The 16754-nt window shown below is 39.9% G+C and overlaps 1 protein-coding gene across 1 annotated transcript in view; it reads right to left on the bottom strand.

Moving 5' to 3' along the window:
• Smg1 (SMG1 nonsense mediated mRNA decay associated PI3K related kinase) overlaps window positions 1-16754 on the bottom strand; it is a 103555-nt gene that overhangs the window by 7344 nt on the left and 79457 nt on the right. Inside the window, 18 exon segments of the mRNA XM_027410155.2 lie at window positions 1727-1833; window positions 1963-2174; window positions 2824-3051; window positions 3146-3325; window positions 3587-3739; window positions 5519-5653; window positions 7771-8240; window positions 8410-8599; window positions 8688-8838; window positions 11049-11275; window positions 12182-12416; window positions 12576-12848; window positions 13719-13998; window positions 14103-14275; window positions 15063-15253; window positions 15730-15948; window positions 16069-16178; window positions 16274-16412. Coding sequence (XP_027265956.2) covers window positions 1727-1833; window positions 1963-2174; window positions 2824-3051; window positions 3146-3325; window positions 3587-3739; window positions 5519-5653; window positions 7771-8240; window positions 8410-8599; window positions 8688-8838; window positions 11049-11275; window positions 12182-12416; window positions 12576-12848; window positions 13719-13998; window positions 14103-14275; window positions 15063-15253; window positions 15730-15948; window positions 16069-16178; window positions 16274-16412 — 3673 coding nt within the window.

Below are 16754 nucleotides of genomic sequence, written 5' to 3'. Positions count from 1 at the left end.
AGAAGAGGCAGAAAGTTTGTAAAAAGCCAGAGGTGGTGGATGACTCCAAGGAAACAGCATTTTCCAGATATGAGAGTGCTGATTCAATAGTCCGTTCAGATTGTTTCATTTGGTCTTGTGTATATGTGCTTGTTTTGTTTATTGTCTTTTCTTTTTCCTTTTTTTGTTTTTTTGTTTTTGTTTTTTCGATACAGGGTTTCTCTGTGTAGCTTTGGAGCCTACCCTGGCACTCCCTCTGTAGACCAGGCTGGCCTCAAACTCACAGAGATCGGACTGTCTCTGCTTCCCAAGTGCTGGGATTAAAGGCGTGATCCACCAACACCAGGCTGGTTTGTTTGTTTTCAAGATGGGGTTTCTCCATGTAATTAGGCTGTCCTAGAACTCTGTAAACCAGGCTGTCCTTAAACTCAGAGATCTGCCTACCTCTCCCTCCTGACTGTTGGGATTAAAACCATGCGCCAACACCACCTGCCTTGTTTTTTTTTGTTGTTGTTGTTTGTTTTTTAAGGAATATGAGGACATTGGGTGGGAGGGAATCTGGGATATACTGGAGAAGCAGCAGCAGCAGCAAGAGCACAAGGAAGAAAAGAGAAGCTGGCAGCCAAACCTTGAATCCAGCTCACAGAGGCAGGCGAATCTCTATGTGTTCTAGGCCAACCAGGGTTTAGCAGTGAATATTTCTTTTAAAAATAATTAAGTATCGAAGGGCAGTGGTGGGGCATGCCTTTAATTCCAGAACTTGGGAGACAGAGACAGGCAGATCTCTGTGAGTTCGAAGCCAGTCTAGTCTACAAAGTTACACAGAGAAACCCTGTCTTAGGAGGAAAAAAGAAAAAAATTTAAATCATAAAATTAAAAGTCTGAAGCTAGTGCTCATGAGGCAGAAGCAGAGGGATCTCTCTGAGTTCAAGGCCAGCCTTGTCTACATAGCAAGTTCCAGGTCAGGCTCAGCAATGTAGACAGATGCTGTTTTGAAACAAACAAACAAGTGAATAAGTAAGTAAATATGGGTGTGTGTGTGTGTGTGTGTGTGTGTGTGTGTGTGTGTGTGTGTGTGTGTGTGTGTGTGTGTGTGTGTGTGTGTGTGTGTGTGTGTGTGTGTGTGTACATATGCATGCATGGGCATGCCCACCCAAAGAGGGTAGACTGGGTATCATCAGATCCCTTGGAGCTGGAGTTAACGGGAAATTTTGAGTTAGGAGCTGAACTCCTGTCTTCTTCAAGAGCAGCAAGCACTCATAAACATCTCTCTGGTCCCTTTGTTTTTTGAGACAGAGTCTTTACTATTAGGCCAGACTGGCCTTAAACTCACAATCCTCTCTCCTCAACCTCCCCCAGGCCTGGCTTATAAAATAAACTTTATTTTTCTTTTTTCAAGATAGGACTTCTCTGTATAGCCCTGACTGTCCAGGATGGAACTCTCTCTGCAGACCAGGCTGGCTTTAAATTCAGAAATTCCCTGCCTCTACCTCCAGTAATTGGATTAGGTGAGAGGCACCATCATCCAGTTAAGATAAACTTTTAAAAAGTATTTCAATACAGGTATTTCTGCTATATTGTTAGGTTCTTTCAATGATAATTACTGAACTTGCTATGTGACAGCATTAAAAAACAAAAAACCTTTAAAAGATAGTGACTATAAACACAATAGACCTTCAGCCATAACTAAGTACCTAAACCTGTATATATAAACTGTCAACACATCAAGATCCGGCCTCTTTCATACCTGCAGCAAAGGACGGCTGGTAAGTAGCAGATGATGTTGGACTTGAACATTCGTTTGCTGCGTCGGTGACTAAGGGTGATGCAAAACTCACTAAATTATTATAGATACTGAAATACAAAATTTGTGAAATGTTTATTTATGGAATGTTTTTGTCAGATAACTATTTACAAACACATGAGCAAAACTTTTCATGCCTTGCTTCTAAGTCATGAGAGCTGGCCAGAAAGCACCCTTACCTCTGGCTTTGTGTCTTCAGTTCTTTCAAGGTGGGAGTGATTTCCTGCAGCATTTCAACATGTTCTTGACTTCGAACCTGACCCATGGCTTGGACTAATGTGAATAAAACTGTCTGAATGTTGTCTTGCCATGATTTATATTCAGCCAGGAACTGCCTGACACTGCTCTCATAGGGGATATCTTCAGCATCTGCCAGAGCAGCCTCTTCATCCTGTCACCAATGCACAATCCATTAGTAACAGACTTGTGTGTTCCAGCAATTCCTCACCTTGTGATCAAAAGGTAATAAATGATCTAAATGTCACTACATTTGATCTGCTCATTATGTCAGTTTTTTTTTTTTTGGTTAAAAAACAAAACAAAACAAAACAAAACAAAAAAAAAACAAAAACAAAAAACAAAAAACAGGACCTTTGTTTCCAGCATCAAATAAAAAATAGCGGAATGACTGTCCCTATTTTGCAATGATGAAGCCTTTTCAGGGAATGTATTTCCTTATTAACCACACTGAGTAGGGTTACTGGCAGGAAGAGATGGTAGTTCATTCACTTTGGAAGAAAGCTGTATTTGTTTGGAGACACAAGTAGGGAAGAAGAGACACTAAAAACCAAAACAGCTACTCCACCAGAAACTAAGTTAATCAATTTAAGCCTCAGAGTCTCTCTGCACAAAAATCATAATGCCTACTTTAAAAAAACGGTTGATGAAAATACATTCTGACCTAGTTACAAACAAGTTACAAGATGTGAATTGATAAGTTACTTTTATTTACAAAGTGTCACATCTTTCCACAAAGCAACCTATAATGTCTTGAAACTGGAAAACTATGCCAGTGGGCACACTTAGCCATAATGCATTACCTTAGCCATGGCTTTCAGGAGATGTTTGACATCTCCAAGCTGCCGGTTGTGACCCGTGAGCACAGTCTTTACGCTGTCCACTAGGCTCTGGATGGTCTCACAGACAGTCTCTATTTGTTGCTCCTTCTCTGTTTGAACAGCCCTCTGAGTGGACATATCCTGGGTCAACTGTTTGTGTGCTGATAGAAGCCACTCAGAACTGCCAATGGGATGTTCAAGAGTCGTGTCCTAAATAGAATAATGTAATATTATTCAGTCTTCGATAACTAACTTTAATTTGGGTTACTAGCCTTATTATTTTTAACACACCCACACGACTCACCACTCTCTGTAATAAACGAAGCTCTAACTCGGAGACTGAACTGTTGAACTGTGATGCAAATGAGCACATCTGTTGACATCGTTTGATTAGTTCAAATAAGGCAGCATCCAGGCTTAAGGCTTCTGCAGTTCTTGTTCGTAGACTTTCAAAATGAATGATGTTGCTGCAGAGGAAAGTGACCTGTGAAGAGAGAATCCACACAGGGTGGGGAAGGAGAGTGACGACGTGAGAAACAGCACTACCAACTACTCATTTCTAGAATCTGAATGAGGACTGGTCCCACACCTTGTGAAAACACACCAAATATTTACAAAAGCTCTAGTGCACATTTTAACTTTTGTCAGTATTACTACAACTGAAATAGCCAAAAGCACCTACAGACAAAATTCAAATGCTTTCACAATCTTGAAACAGTATCATGGTAGGTGCAGGACACAGTACCTGATTTGCTCTCTGGCTCTCTTTGAGAACAAGATTTCTTCTTTCAGCTATTGTTGCTTCAAAATCTTGCAGTACTGGTGCCAGTGCAGGGTTGGCACCACCTGCCCACTTCAGCCGCTGCTCAATGCTTGCTTCAAGGGCTGCTAGTTTCTCCTGTAAAAGCCAGAAGAATTCCTGAGCCTTGCCACACTCTCCGCTCCCTGTTAAGCATTTTATGATCAGAGAGATTCAGAAGAAGCATGGGTGGGCTTGCTTAATTTAGAAAATATTTAAAAAAAAAAAAATCATCTTGATTTTTTTTTAATTTTTATTTTATGTGCATTGGAGTTTTGTCTACATGTATGTCTGTCTGTGTGAAAGTGTCAGGTCTTGGAGTTATAGACAGTTGTGAGAGCTGCCATGTGGGTGCTGGGAATTGAACCAGGGTCCTCTGAAAGAGCAGTCAGTGCCCCTAACTGCTGAGCCATCTCTCCAGCCCCCGTGATGGTTATTTTTTACAAGCAGTTTTTAAAAAAACTAAATACAGATTCAACATGATGATGGCACACCTGTAATCAATCCCAGCATTGGAATACCAATGGCCAGTTCCAGGATAGCTTGGGTTACACAGGTTAAGAACCTGTTTTCTCTATGCCAAAATGAGAAATGGGGGTGGGAGATGGGGGGATAGGATGGGGAGAGAAGATCCAAACATTGCTGCAGACATATGAAGCTGAGTGGCAGAACACTTGCCTAGGAAGCACGAGACTCTGTTCAATTCTTACCACAAGAAAAACAAACAAGTTTAAAAATTTAGGGGTGGGGGAGAAAACATGGTTAGAGACATAGCTCAACTGGCAGACTGCTGGCCAACTTTAAAGAACCTCAAAGCTACACAGAGAAACCCTGTTTCGAAAAACCAAAAATAAACCAAAAAAAAAAAAAAAAAAAAAAGAAGAAGAACCAAGATCAAAAAAAATTTCACTTCAAAGTTTTAAAATATAGCCAACTGAGCCGGGCAGTGGTGGCACACTCCTTTAGTCCCAGCACTTGGGGAGGCAGAGGCAGGCGGATCTCTGTGAGTTTAAGACCCAGCCTGGTCTACAAGAGCTAGTTCCAGGAGAGCCTCCAAAGTCACATAGAAACCCTGTCTCCAAAAACCAACCAACCAACCAACCAACCAACCAACCAACCAACCAAAGTGCCATGCAGCCAGCTGGTGGTGTCACACACCTCTAATCCCAGTACTTGGGAGGCAAAGGCCAGCAGGTCTCTGAGTTCGAGGCCAGCCTGGTCTACAGAGAGTTCCAGAACAGCCAGGGCTACACAGAGAAACCCTGTCTCAAAGCAAACAAACAAACAAACAAACAAACAAACAAAATTAAAATACAACATTAGTATTGAATTTCATATTATACTATTAAATTATATAACCAGAAAAGAATGTCACTAAGTATCTAAATTATGAAGGTCTCACACTCAAACTCACACACACTCACACGCAAGACCAGTTTTTTTTTTTTTTAAATAACTTTAATTTTCAACATAGAGCTGGAAGCATACAACCAATAACAACAATTAAAAAACAGTACAAAGTAACCAAACTTTATATTTATAGTAAACCAGGTGAAATCATTACTGTAAGAGTCCCTGGCCTTGGAGAGTAAAACTAAAAGAGAGGGGGGAAAAATGTTATTTGCCTGCTTGTTTTCTTAAGAGAGAAAAAAGGTATGGTATTGTAATGGTGGGAGGTTGAGGCTCTCGGAGGAGATTGGGGGAGGGGAAACTGTGATCAGAATACATTCTATGAAAAGCCCTTCATTTTCAATAAAAACAAAATTAAAAAAAAGTGAACGGGGATTAGAAGCTAAAGATAGGCAGAAATATAATCAATGTCACTAGTTAGTTACTTTGCAAATCAGAATGTGCTAGTAGGAATATAATTAAACATACCTGAACAGTTCCAATCGAAGTCTCAATCTGACTGAGAGCATGCAGTTTCTTCTTCATGCTGGTCAGGATTGCAGACCGAGGCGGAGTGACTGACATGGCTTGTGGTCTGTTGATAAGGAGGTCTTCATGTTGCCACTATTCAAAGAAAAAAAGGAATGTAGAACCAGTAGGACAAAACTTCAGATAAATAAGGGGAGGGTAGCATGCAGTTAAAACTGGAAGAAGACAGAAAACTCAGCTGCAGCAAAGGGACAATTAGATGGAAAAGAAGTATCACTTCCAACTGAAAACTTCCCTGACTTGGAGAACTGCTGGTGAACTTCATGGATCACTAAAACACCACATTCAAACAGGAATTCTTCTTCTTTTTTTTTTTTTTTTTGGGGGGGGGGGTGTTTGAGACAGGGTATCTCTGTACTGTTTTGGAGCCTGTCCTGAAATTCGCTCTGTAGACCAGGCTGGCCTCGAACTCACAGAGATATACCTGCCTCTGCCTCCCAAGTGCTGGGACTAAAGGCATGAGCCACCAAAAAAGATTTATTGATTTATTATATATATAGTCTTCTGCTTGTATGTATGCCTACATACCAGAGGAAGGCACCAGATGGTTGTGAGCCACCATGTGGGTGCTGGGAATTGAACTCAGGACCTCTGGAAGAGCAGCCAGTGCTTTTAACCACTGAGCCATCTCTTCAGCCCCCCACCAGGAATTCTTAAAGGCATCTGATAAGTCTTACATTTAGTAGGCATGCCTTAAGGACAACCTTTCCAGATCTAGTGACATAACCCTATAATCCCAGCACTTGCCAACACTGAGACAGGAGGATAACAAGTTCCAGGCCAACTTGAGCTACATTTAAAAACAAAACAAAACAAAAAAACACCTTGTCTTTGTGATGTGTCAATCTCTAGACAAGAAGATACAGTGAAATTAGTTTTGGGTCTGGTGTGATTGTCTAGCAGAAAAAGAACTCTCCACACACTATCAAACCATTTTTTCTTTTCTAATGTTCTGACAGTCATTTGGGCTACAGCTTATACAAGAGATGGGGATATAGTTTAGTGATGCACCTAACACAATGTGTAAAGTCTTAGACTTATTCCTAGCACCAGTAAACAGTAAATGATAATCCAATAGTTACACATTATGCTTACAACTTAAAAGTGTGCCCAGATTTAAAAATGGAAAGGATTTCTAACAGGTTTCCCCTAACATTAACTGTCAATTAAAAAATTTTGGCATTTATTTTTTTTTTATTAATTATTATTACTATTATTTTAGACAGGGTCTCATATAGCTAAGGCTGGCCTCAAACTTGCTATATAGCCAAGGATGGCCTCCCACTCAAACAAGTGTGTACCCAAATTGAGTTTACGCAGTGCTGGACCTTGTGCATGCACTGCCAACTACAAGTTAGCTACATTCCCAACCCCAGCACAGATAATTTTAAGAAAATAAATTCCAAACTGTGTGCTATTTCAAAGCATAATAAAAGATTTTCACAAGTCATAAAGCATAACCCCCAACCTCACACTGGACTATTAATACACAACTAATATAATTAGGGCTGAATACACTACTTTTCCTAACTTATGATGTAAGAAAATAGCTAGTGATGACAAAACCTCTAACAAAAGGAAACATGGTTCCACTGACCAAAGTGAAACAAACAAAATAACCACTAGTTATGTCAAAACAGATTCCAAAAACTAACACTCTCCAATGACTTTAACTTTTTTGATGCTACTGACAATGTCGAAGCATATATTTATCAAAGAATAAGAAAGTCATCTCTGAGTCACATCGTGCATACCATCTTCATAGATAGTTGCCTAATCCTCACAAGCCATCCTTCATGAGGGATACCACCCTCAATCTATAGAGAGGATGTCAGAACTTGGTTTAGTGCTAACGTTATAAAACATTCTTCTATAATCAGTTTCCAAAATAAGGGCTTAGATCCAAAGCTCTATGCATTGTATTTTTAGGAGCATCAGTGAAACCTATCTTAATTTAATCATAAAGTCAATTAACACAGGACACAGACCGCCATACATCATGAATAAATACAACCACTACAAATTATATTCATGACCAATACTCACTGTTAATTAACACATTAATTGCAAAGAAAACACAAAAACCCTAAAAGTGTTCTCTTTGGTTTGGCATAGTTGAGCCAATTTATATTTTTTTCTATATATTGGCATACAGGAACTGTAAGGAACACCACACTGAACAAACTGCTCACCTGGAACATGGCGATGTGCAGTTGCACCCGCTGCAGGCTTGTTTTACAGGAAGAAATGCTGGTTTCCAGCCTGCGCACCAGATCATGCTTCTTCCACGCTGTGTCATAGGAACTAGCTAACACAGTAGCCCTGTTCATTACTAACTGTGAGAACTTCCCTACCTGGATGTTGTGCTCTACAGCTTTCTTACACAGATCATCTACAGAAACTTTGCTTTCAGCACCAAAATCCTTTGCCTCCACCTGGGCAATGATATCTACACCCAGGGCGCTGATAAAGCTACACAGTGTGAGTCCAAGGGCTTGGTTTGGAAGTCCTATCAAGAGCTGCCTCACAAAGTCAGCTGTAAAGGCCTTGATAGGCTTGGCCATTTGGTCTTCACTGAAGCAAGAGTTTCTAAAGAGGGTTTTCACATTGACAATCTGTACAGGTCCATTCACAGTATTCTGATCTTCAAGTGAACTTGACCCTAAAAAAAAAAAAAATCAACTTAAAATAGGATCCGAACATTAAAATTTGATAAAACCTCTTATTTGAAGCACTGAGAAGTCATACGTGCACAATTAAAATAAGTCTATTCCATCATGATCCCTTCCAGAGTACTAAGAACGCAATGTAACCCAGTACACTAACATTACCTGACAACGTTTTAGAAAAAGTACCACAGAGCCTGAAGAACTCCTTTATTGTCTGTAGTCTTTTTAAAAAGAAAATCTCTTCTAGCACCTGACGGTGATTGTCATCATCAAAAAAATTGACCTGGGTACTTCTGGCTTCCCGAATAATGTCGATCTTCCTCCAAGCTACAGGAATTTCCATCTTGTTTAACTATGGCAAAGGGAAAGAAGGAATGCTCACTTCCTCTGTAAATGACTACTGTACTTAACGCCTTTCACAAAACAAAGTTGATGTTTACCTTTTCAACTAACAAGCCAAAAGCAGTTTCAACTTGGGCAAACATGCCATCAAATGCTACCAAAAGCATTTGGCCAGCTGACATTTTTGGTGTTTCATCAACTGAACCATTTCTTGGTTGGATTAATTCACCATACTGAGCATGCAGCATTCTAGAGAAAAAGAAAAGGGTGTGTGTTAAAACCCTTACCCGAAGGACAATTTGTTTGGGGCAACACAAAAGCCTGTAAATCTCAGAGCTGCTGTACAAAATCTACAGAAACATGCGAGCATTATGGGAACTGCTATCAGAAAAGAGTATTTAGCCAATTCCATTATAAAATCAATGATTTCAACTCAGTTCTAATAATGTGTAATAACTTTTTGTGTGATCTAAATTTTATGCAAATATGACTGATACTTTAAAAATTACTACATCAATATATGACACTGTCAAGAATAACCTAATTCTAAAGCGTAGACCTATAAAACTGTTAGGTGCAGTGGTGCTATAGTCATGTAACTGGATCCTACTTTAGACAGTACAGGAAGTACCAACCACTTGGAGTATATACAGTTTTGAATTATGCACATTTCAAAACTTTTTTAAAAATTTGAGTAATTTAGAGCATGTCAGATGACAACTTTTGTAAGCAGCAAGGCTGTTGCATACCCATGAACCCAGCAATGGAATCCTGGAAATATAGCCAATCAAGTGAGTTCCAGACTTTTGACATTTCAAAAAAATAGAGCAAGATACATACACAGCAAATAAAGTGAGGTCTGAAATTCAGTAAAAGGTATACAGATCTAAGCCAACTTTTTAACCATTGCTTGAAATGATGATACTGCCTTTATGTGACTAGTTTAAACCATTTTTAGCTGGTCCCTGTATATGCTATTAGTTATATACTTATGCAACTACAGCTAAAAAGTAACAGAAAAAAAAAGGCTTTCTAAATGCAACAAAAGTTATAGAAAAAAACCAGCAAAGGATTTCTAAATGTAGCACTGATACAAAAGAACTGTTGCTCCCTTTTGTTGAATGAATGTCAAAAGAATGAGTTTATGAAAGATAAGTCCATATTTCATGTTTCCCGAAATATTTAAGGAAAATTACTGAAAAAACGATACTACTTCAAAATAACTAAGGTAAGGCTCAATGAATAAAGGCAGCTACTAGTATCAGATTACACAAGCCTAATGACCTGAGTTCAATCCATAGAACCCTCATAAAGGTGGAGACATACAACTCCACAAAATAATCCTCTGACCTCTGTGAGTGCACAGTGGCATAAGTACCCTCTCCATACATAATGAAAAATTAAACAAAACAAAGAATATAAACCAGAATAAGCAGGTGCAGATTATCTCATATGAGGAAACAAATCCTTCACTCCCTCCTTTCTATTTGCAATTTCCTATATAAGGAAATCAGGTGGGCAGTATTTCTGCCCCTCTCCCCCCATTATGTTTTCTGCAGTGAATTCAATGTCAAAATGCCAAAGAAAGAGGCCCTGAATCTCTAGACTAACAAGGGGTGTAGGGTTCATTCAGTTACAATGTAAATCTGGAAAGCTATACAATCTCAACAGGTTCCAAAGTCCAACTTCTTTTCTTGATTAAAGAAAATACAATGTTTAAAAGTGGGGTACCCATTTTATCAGCTAAGTTCACCTCAAATACTTCAATATCTTAAGAAAATCTCATAGTGAAAGCTGGCAAGAGGATCCAGTGGGTAAAGTTACTTCACATACAAGTCTGGCAACCTAAGTTAAGTTCCCAGAACCCATGTAAAGGTGGAAGCAGAGAATTGACTCTATATATCTGCTCTCTGACTTCCACATGTGCCAGGAGCTCTACGCCCCCACTAATATCACCATACACAGAGAGGGTAAAAAAATTGAACTTTATGCACATATATGCAACCATAACAACAAAAGGGATGTTATGTGCACAACAAAGAGCCCTATGAAGCTTACTAAAGGGCAGAGACACTAAAATGAGTATGTGTGTTACTAGTGAAAGACAAGCATGTTCCATGACTTTCCCACTGCCCATTTCATCTGACATTTTGCTATAAGCATGCAAGTAAGGTCAGACAAGAGATGAGCTTGCACAGGACTGCAGACAATCTAAAAAAATCTATAATTATTATAAAGTAATGAACTTGCATGTATTAGTAATCAGATTTGCCCTAAAAATTAAAAGTACATTTAATTAGGTTAGAGCTCAGAATCTTATTTCCTGACTACCTCCTATACACCTCTCTTTTTATTATGACCGTATGACTCAAACTGGCCATGTTCTTGCTTGAGTCACCAAAACCCTGGTATTACACGAATGTGTCACTACTGATCTGCCAGCTGGCTAGCACACTTACCTGGCAACATCGATATAATGAGCATGAGTTTCTTCTTCAAGTCCCATGGCTGTGTTTCGTAAGTAGGCTTGAAGCGACTCAACTAAAGTCTGTAGAGGAACTCCGTCAGTTGTCTGCTCAATGAGACCGTCTAGCTCATGGAGCATACTTTCTAATGTACACTCCCCTTTCATCAAACATCTAAGTGCTTCTGGGAATATGATTTGCCGGAAATTTGAATTTAACTCCTATAAAGGGGAATATACATTTTAATGCTTCTCCTAACTTTAGGTAAGTTATACATTTAATAATGCAGTCCTATAAATTAAAACCAACTCATACAGGGCATTGTGGCACACACCTATAACCTTAGCACTCATGAAGCAGAGCCAGAGAGATTGCTGCAAGATTGAGGGTTGCCATAAATTTGAGATAAGACTACATGGAAAAAGTAGACTAACCCGGGCTACAAAGAGAGACCCTGCCTCCAAAAAGCCCCAAATTAAAAACAAACAAACAAAAAAACATTAGGCTGATACGGTAGTACACACCTTTAATCCTAGCCCTTGGGATTAGGAAGCAGAGGCAGGAGTTCCAGGCCAGCTTGGGCTACATGGTGAAATCTAGACCTGCCAGAACTGTATGAGACCCTGTCTCAAAAAAACCAAAAAACCAATTTATACAAAATCACACCCTGATTCTTATTTTAAATGGGTGCTTAAGCAACACTGAACTGTTGAATTAACCACAAACCTCCCCCATTCCTTGCTTTATGCGCACACATGTAGCCATGGCAAAATTTTAAATAACTGATTAAGCAAAATTCATTCAAATTGCTCTTCTGGATTAAGAACCTAAGTACACAATGTTTCTTATCTAACTTCAACTTAGAAACTCAGGGTCTTGTCTTTCCCTATGACCTGTTTTGCTGCTGGGTTGTTTGTTGAAGTTGTTATTTTAAGACCTAGTTGAGGATGACCTTAACTTTCTGATCTTCCTGTCTCTACTTCCTGAATACTGGGATTACAGGCATGTGCCACCACTCTTGGTTACATGGTTCTACGAATGAAACCCAGCATTTTACAAATGCTAAGTAAGCACTCTACCAACTGAACTATGTTCCCAACCCAAACTTATAAAACATAAGTGTTCACCTGCAGGGATGTATATACTCCATTGGCTAAATGAACAGCCTCAGATGCTTCCACTGGGTTGGGAATATCCAAGTCCTGTGGTACCAGGTGGCACTGCTTCAATAACTGTACCAAGCAGGTGACATTTCCACTCATACTACACAGCTCCTCCAGGAACCAGGCTCCATCCCGGGATGTCAGATCAACCAGCTGTTCCCCAGCACTTGAGGCTGCACCTTCCATCATAAGATTGCGCCTATGTGGACAATGAAAACAGATCTGATTAAGTGTTATAGAATAGAGTTAAAATCTGAAAGAAAGTAACTCCAACACAGGCCCAAACTAATAGTATTTTAAATTTGGGATTAAAACAAACAAAAAAAAAAATGATCTGGTATGAAGCATGCTAGCTCACCTTGTAAGAGTACAAAGGGCAGAAATAATGACACTTGCTAGACTCAGAGATCCTTCTTCTCCATTCTCATGAAGGAAAACTTTAATGCAACGCTCAATTTCTTTCAACTGATCTTCACAAACTGGCACGGTAACAGCTTCTTGTTTCAAGCGTTCCACTTGTCTAATCAGTCTGCTGTTTATGTCTGCTGCATACCGCTGAAGGGTCATTTCAGTGGCAGTGATAAACTGACACACTGTTGGAGGCGGCTGAGGAGCATACTGTATTTCATATCTATAAAAATAAAGCACATGTGTGCTTATATTATTCTCCTACTTGCAAATAACATTCACACTGCAAAATATATGAGAATATTGCATTCTATCATCTTTATCTCTAGGCAGTACTGTAGGAATGGAATCCAAAGCCTTGCATGTGCCATATTTAAAACACTGAATCACACCCAAGCCCTTAGTATTTGAGTCAGTCTGCCCTTATGGACCAGTCTGGCCTCAGACTTGCAATAAGCATCCTCTTAAACAAAATTATCTGGGGGTGATAGCATGAACCTGTAATCTCAGCTTGGAAGGCTGATAAAGGACAAACTGCCTCAAAGAGAAAGGCTTAAAAGAAAAGAAAAGAAACAAAAACAAAAGGAACTTGACTCAAATTTATTAACTATTTCTTAGAAAAAAAAATGCAACTGTGCTGGTTGGTTTTTGTCAACTTAATATAAACCTAGACATATTTGGGAAGAGCAACCTCCATTGAGAAAAATGCCTCTACTATTTTGCCTGTAAGCAAGTCCGTAAAGCATTTTCTTGCTAAAGGATTAATTTTTGTGGGAGAGCACAGCCTAAGAGAAATGGTGTCACCCATAGGCAGGTGGATGAGTTATATAAGAAAGCAAGAAAAGCAGTAAGCAACCTTCCTTTATAGTCTCTGTATCAGTTCCTGCCTCTAGGTTTACTGCCTTGATCTCCTACCCTCACTTCCCTTTGTGCTGGACTATAAGCTGTAAGATAAAATACTTTTTCCCTGAGTTGCTTTTGGCTATAGTCTTTATCATAGCAAGAGAAAGAAGCCCTAACAAAGACAGTAACTTACAACAATACTCTGCTTCCCTCAGTGTGAAACGAAGAGAATGAGATGTCTTCAACTTACTTCCTATAAAGTTCTTGACAACGCTCTACTGTGGTATTGCAGATGAGCTCTTCCATCCAGGCCTTCCATTGTTCAATTCGATGTTTCTGAAATATGGCTTTTGGATACTGCAGAGCAACGGTTGCATAGTGATGCAGCTGTTCCAGACAGCCCCGGAGCACAGAACGCCTCTGCTGCAGAAGAGCGCCAACTTCCCCCTCCAGTTGCTCACACTGGCTGATAAGGTGGGCCTGGCCAGCATTCTGTAGAAAGGCTGTTGCTGGTACATAACTTGGGGGACCTTATAGTAAGAAAGTCACAAAGAAACCACTTTCAAATTCAGTATTCATTGATTAGACTCCCATCCTCGAAACATACAATGACAGAAACCACATGCTGACATACCAAGGTCCATCTGTGTGCTTATCTCCTGAAGTAAACTTGCAAGCTGGGTTGCTTCTAAATTATTGAATGCAGCTTGATAATGTGTTATCCATTGTTCAAACTCATTCAGCTTCACCTGGATTGCTTCCTGAACAGCTCTTTGCTGAGTCTGTAGTTGAGTATGCTCAGAATATCTAATCAGGAAACCAAAGCCAAAGATCATTTGCTGCTCTTTCTTTTATCTAGTAAAGGCTGGACTTTTTGGAAACTTGGACTAGTGTGTGTGTCTGTGGGGAGGGGGGGCAGGGGGGTTCTCTGTGTAGCCCTGACTGTCCAGAAACTTACTTCTCTGCCTCCTCAGTGCATGCACCACCAGCACCTAGCTAACACCTTTGAAATCTCAAGGGGCCCTATTCAAATGTCCTCTTCCTCTTCTGGTTTGTTCCAACCCTGCCATTATCTCAACTATGCTCACAATACATTTTAAATAAACTCTAACAGACATGCCAAGTTTGAGATTCCTTGAAGGACAATTGCTGGATCTTTGTAGTCTGAGAGCTTCTAGCAATGCTAGGCACTTACACATTCAACTATTGGGGGTACCTGCTGTGTAAGGTTCACTCACTTGGATGCCTCTAGTTTGTATGCTTTTTAAGGATTTATTTACTTACTACTTTCACATGTGTGTCTACATGAAGTTTATGTGCAAGAGCCCATGGACGTAAAGGAGAGGACTGGATCACCTAGAACTGGATTTATGCGAGACACCATACACCATGGAGGTGTTGGGAACTGAGCCCAGGTCCTCGGTAAGATCAGCCAGTGCTCTTAATTGCTGAGCCATCTTTCTAGTTCCTGTATGCTTTTGTTAAGCTCAAAAAAAATCTGATGAAATAATTGCCACTACACAAATATTTACACAAATACAAAAATTCTCCATTAGCAGCATATACTGAGAAGTACAAAGCAATTATTTTAAACCTGTGTTGCAGAGTACGAGATGGATGGTCCACTCCTTCAGCTCCTTCTAGAAATTCTATTTCCTCCAGAAGTTTGCCCTGCAGTTTTTCAACATCTGTCAGCTGCTCCTGGAGGCTCAGGTATTCATCTAAGCTGTTGTCCAGCTTGGGAAGCACAACCAGCATCTCATCCCGATTCTTAAACCAGTTCACCTGGAAAGAGGGTTGTGATTAGCAAAGATGAAGAGCCAGTGTCAGAGGCTCCACTGTGTCACCTATTAGATGAACTTCAAAAGTTGCTACACCTGGGTGTTTGTTTTTACCTATTATGCCAAGTAGAAACTGGGTTTGTGGCAATGCCTCCATTTTACAAAGACACTTGATACATTCACATTTACCTAGCAATAACTGGACAGATTCACAGGCCACAGAAAATAAGCCTGAGATCTGTGACTACTGAAAGTGAAGGAAAGCTATTCAATTATTCAATCAGAAACAAAGTGTTTGCTGGTGAAACATATTACCCTAACTCCAAGGAGTCTAAGTGTGCCTGTGTGGGAGGACAGCCTAACAGAGATGATAGGGAATCCTCATACTCAGAGAAGCCCTAACAGCCCTAACACACTCAACCCTTATGTACATTTGCTCTGTTAAAAAGCTGACAGTGATATGACAGCCCTAGGCTTTACCTTAATCTCAGCGACTCTGGAAGAAAAGAGGCTGCGGGTAATCTCACGTTCCATCTCTCGCTTGCTCTGCTTGCTCTCAGCTTGCTGGCCACCTCCACCATAGACAGCACCTGCAAACCCCGCCTCACCGCCAGCTGTCCAATCCACCAGGGGATCATACACAAAAGCCTCCAAGAGCGTCAGCAGAGTCTCCCTGCCTCTCCGCATGATGTGGAGAACCTATTTTTAGAAGTATTTTTAGTAAACTCAAGTTTCAACATGAAAATGTTTTATGACTTCATCCCATGGATTTTACTCATTAAACAGTTTATGCTACAGGGCAAAATAGAAAAGGCATACCTGCTCACAGGAAAGCCTAAAAACACCTTCTACTCCAGTTACACCCAGTGCTGTTTCAATGTTTTGTGTCATTCGAAAAGGCACTTTCTCAGGAACTCTAAGGCTTTTACCTTGAAAAGATAAGTAATTATATTTTTGCCCTTAAAACCAAAAAAAAAAAAAAAAAAACACCCTCAAATAAATACAAAAGCCCATTTTCTCTTACCTTTTTCAAAGCAAACATTATAATCTATGTGAACTACTTCTCCAGTTGTCATATCTATGAGGACATTATCCAGATGTCTGTCTCCAAGGCCAATTATATAGCCAACCATAGACATGACAGCAGTAGATCTTGCATAGGACTAAAGAGGAGAAGGGAGCAGGTGAACATTATAAGCCAATCTTCCTCCAGAGTCTAGATAATCTAAAATAAATATAATTCCATAATCCTACACCCTTCTTCTACACTAAACCAATTACCACAAAGCATTCCTTAAGACTGCTGCACATGGCTGCCCATGCTCTATACTATGAGAGGCATGCTTGGGAAGGGAGCTATTGTTTTTAAAGATTTAGTTTAATTTATAATTATGTCTATGTGTGGATGCACACATTAGTGCAGACCAAAGAAGGCCATACAAGGGCATCAAATCCCCCAGAGTCAGAAAAGGCAGTTGTGAACACCTTGACATTGGTGATGGGAA

Source organism: Cricetulus griseus, chromosome 3 (assembly GCF_003668045.3).
Source record: "Cricetulus griseus strain 17A/GY chromosome 3, alternate assembly CriGri-PICRH-1.0, whole genome shotgun sequence".
NCBI classification, from domain to species: domain Eukaryota; kingdom Metazoa; phylum Chordata; class Mammalia; order Rodentia; family Cricetidae; genus Cricetulus; species Cricetulus griseus.
The sequence above is the reverse complement of the archived record's forward strand: the minus strand, read 5'-3'. Positions and strand labels throughout refer to the sequence as shown.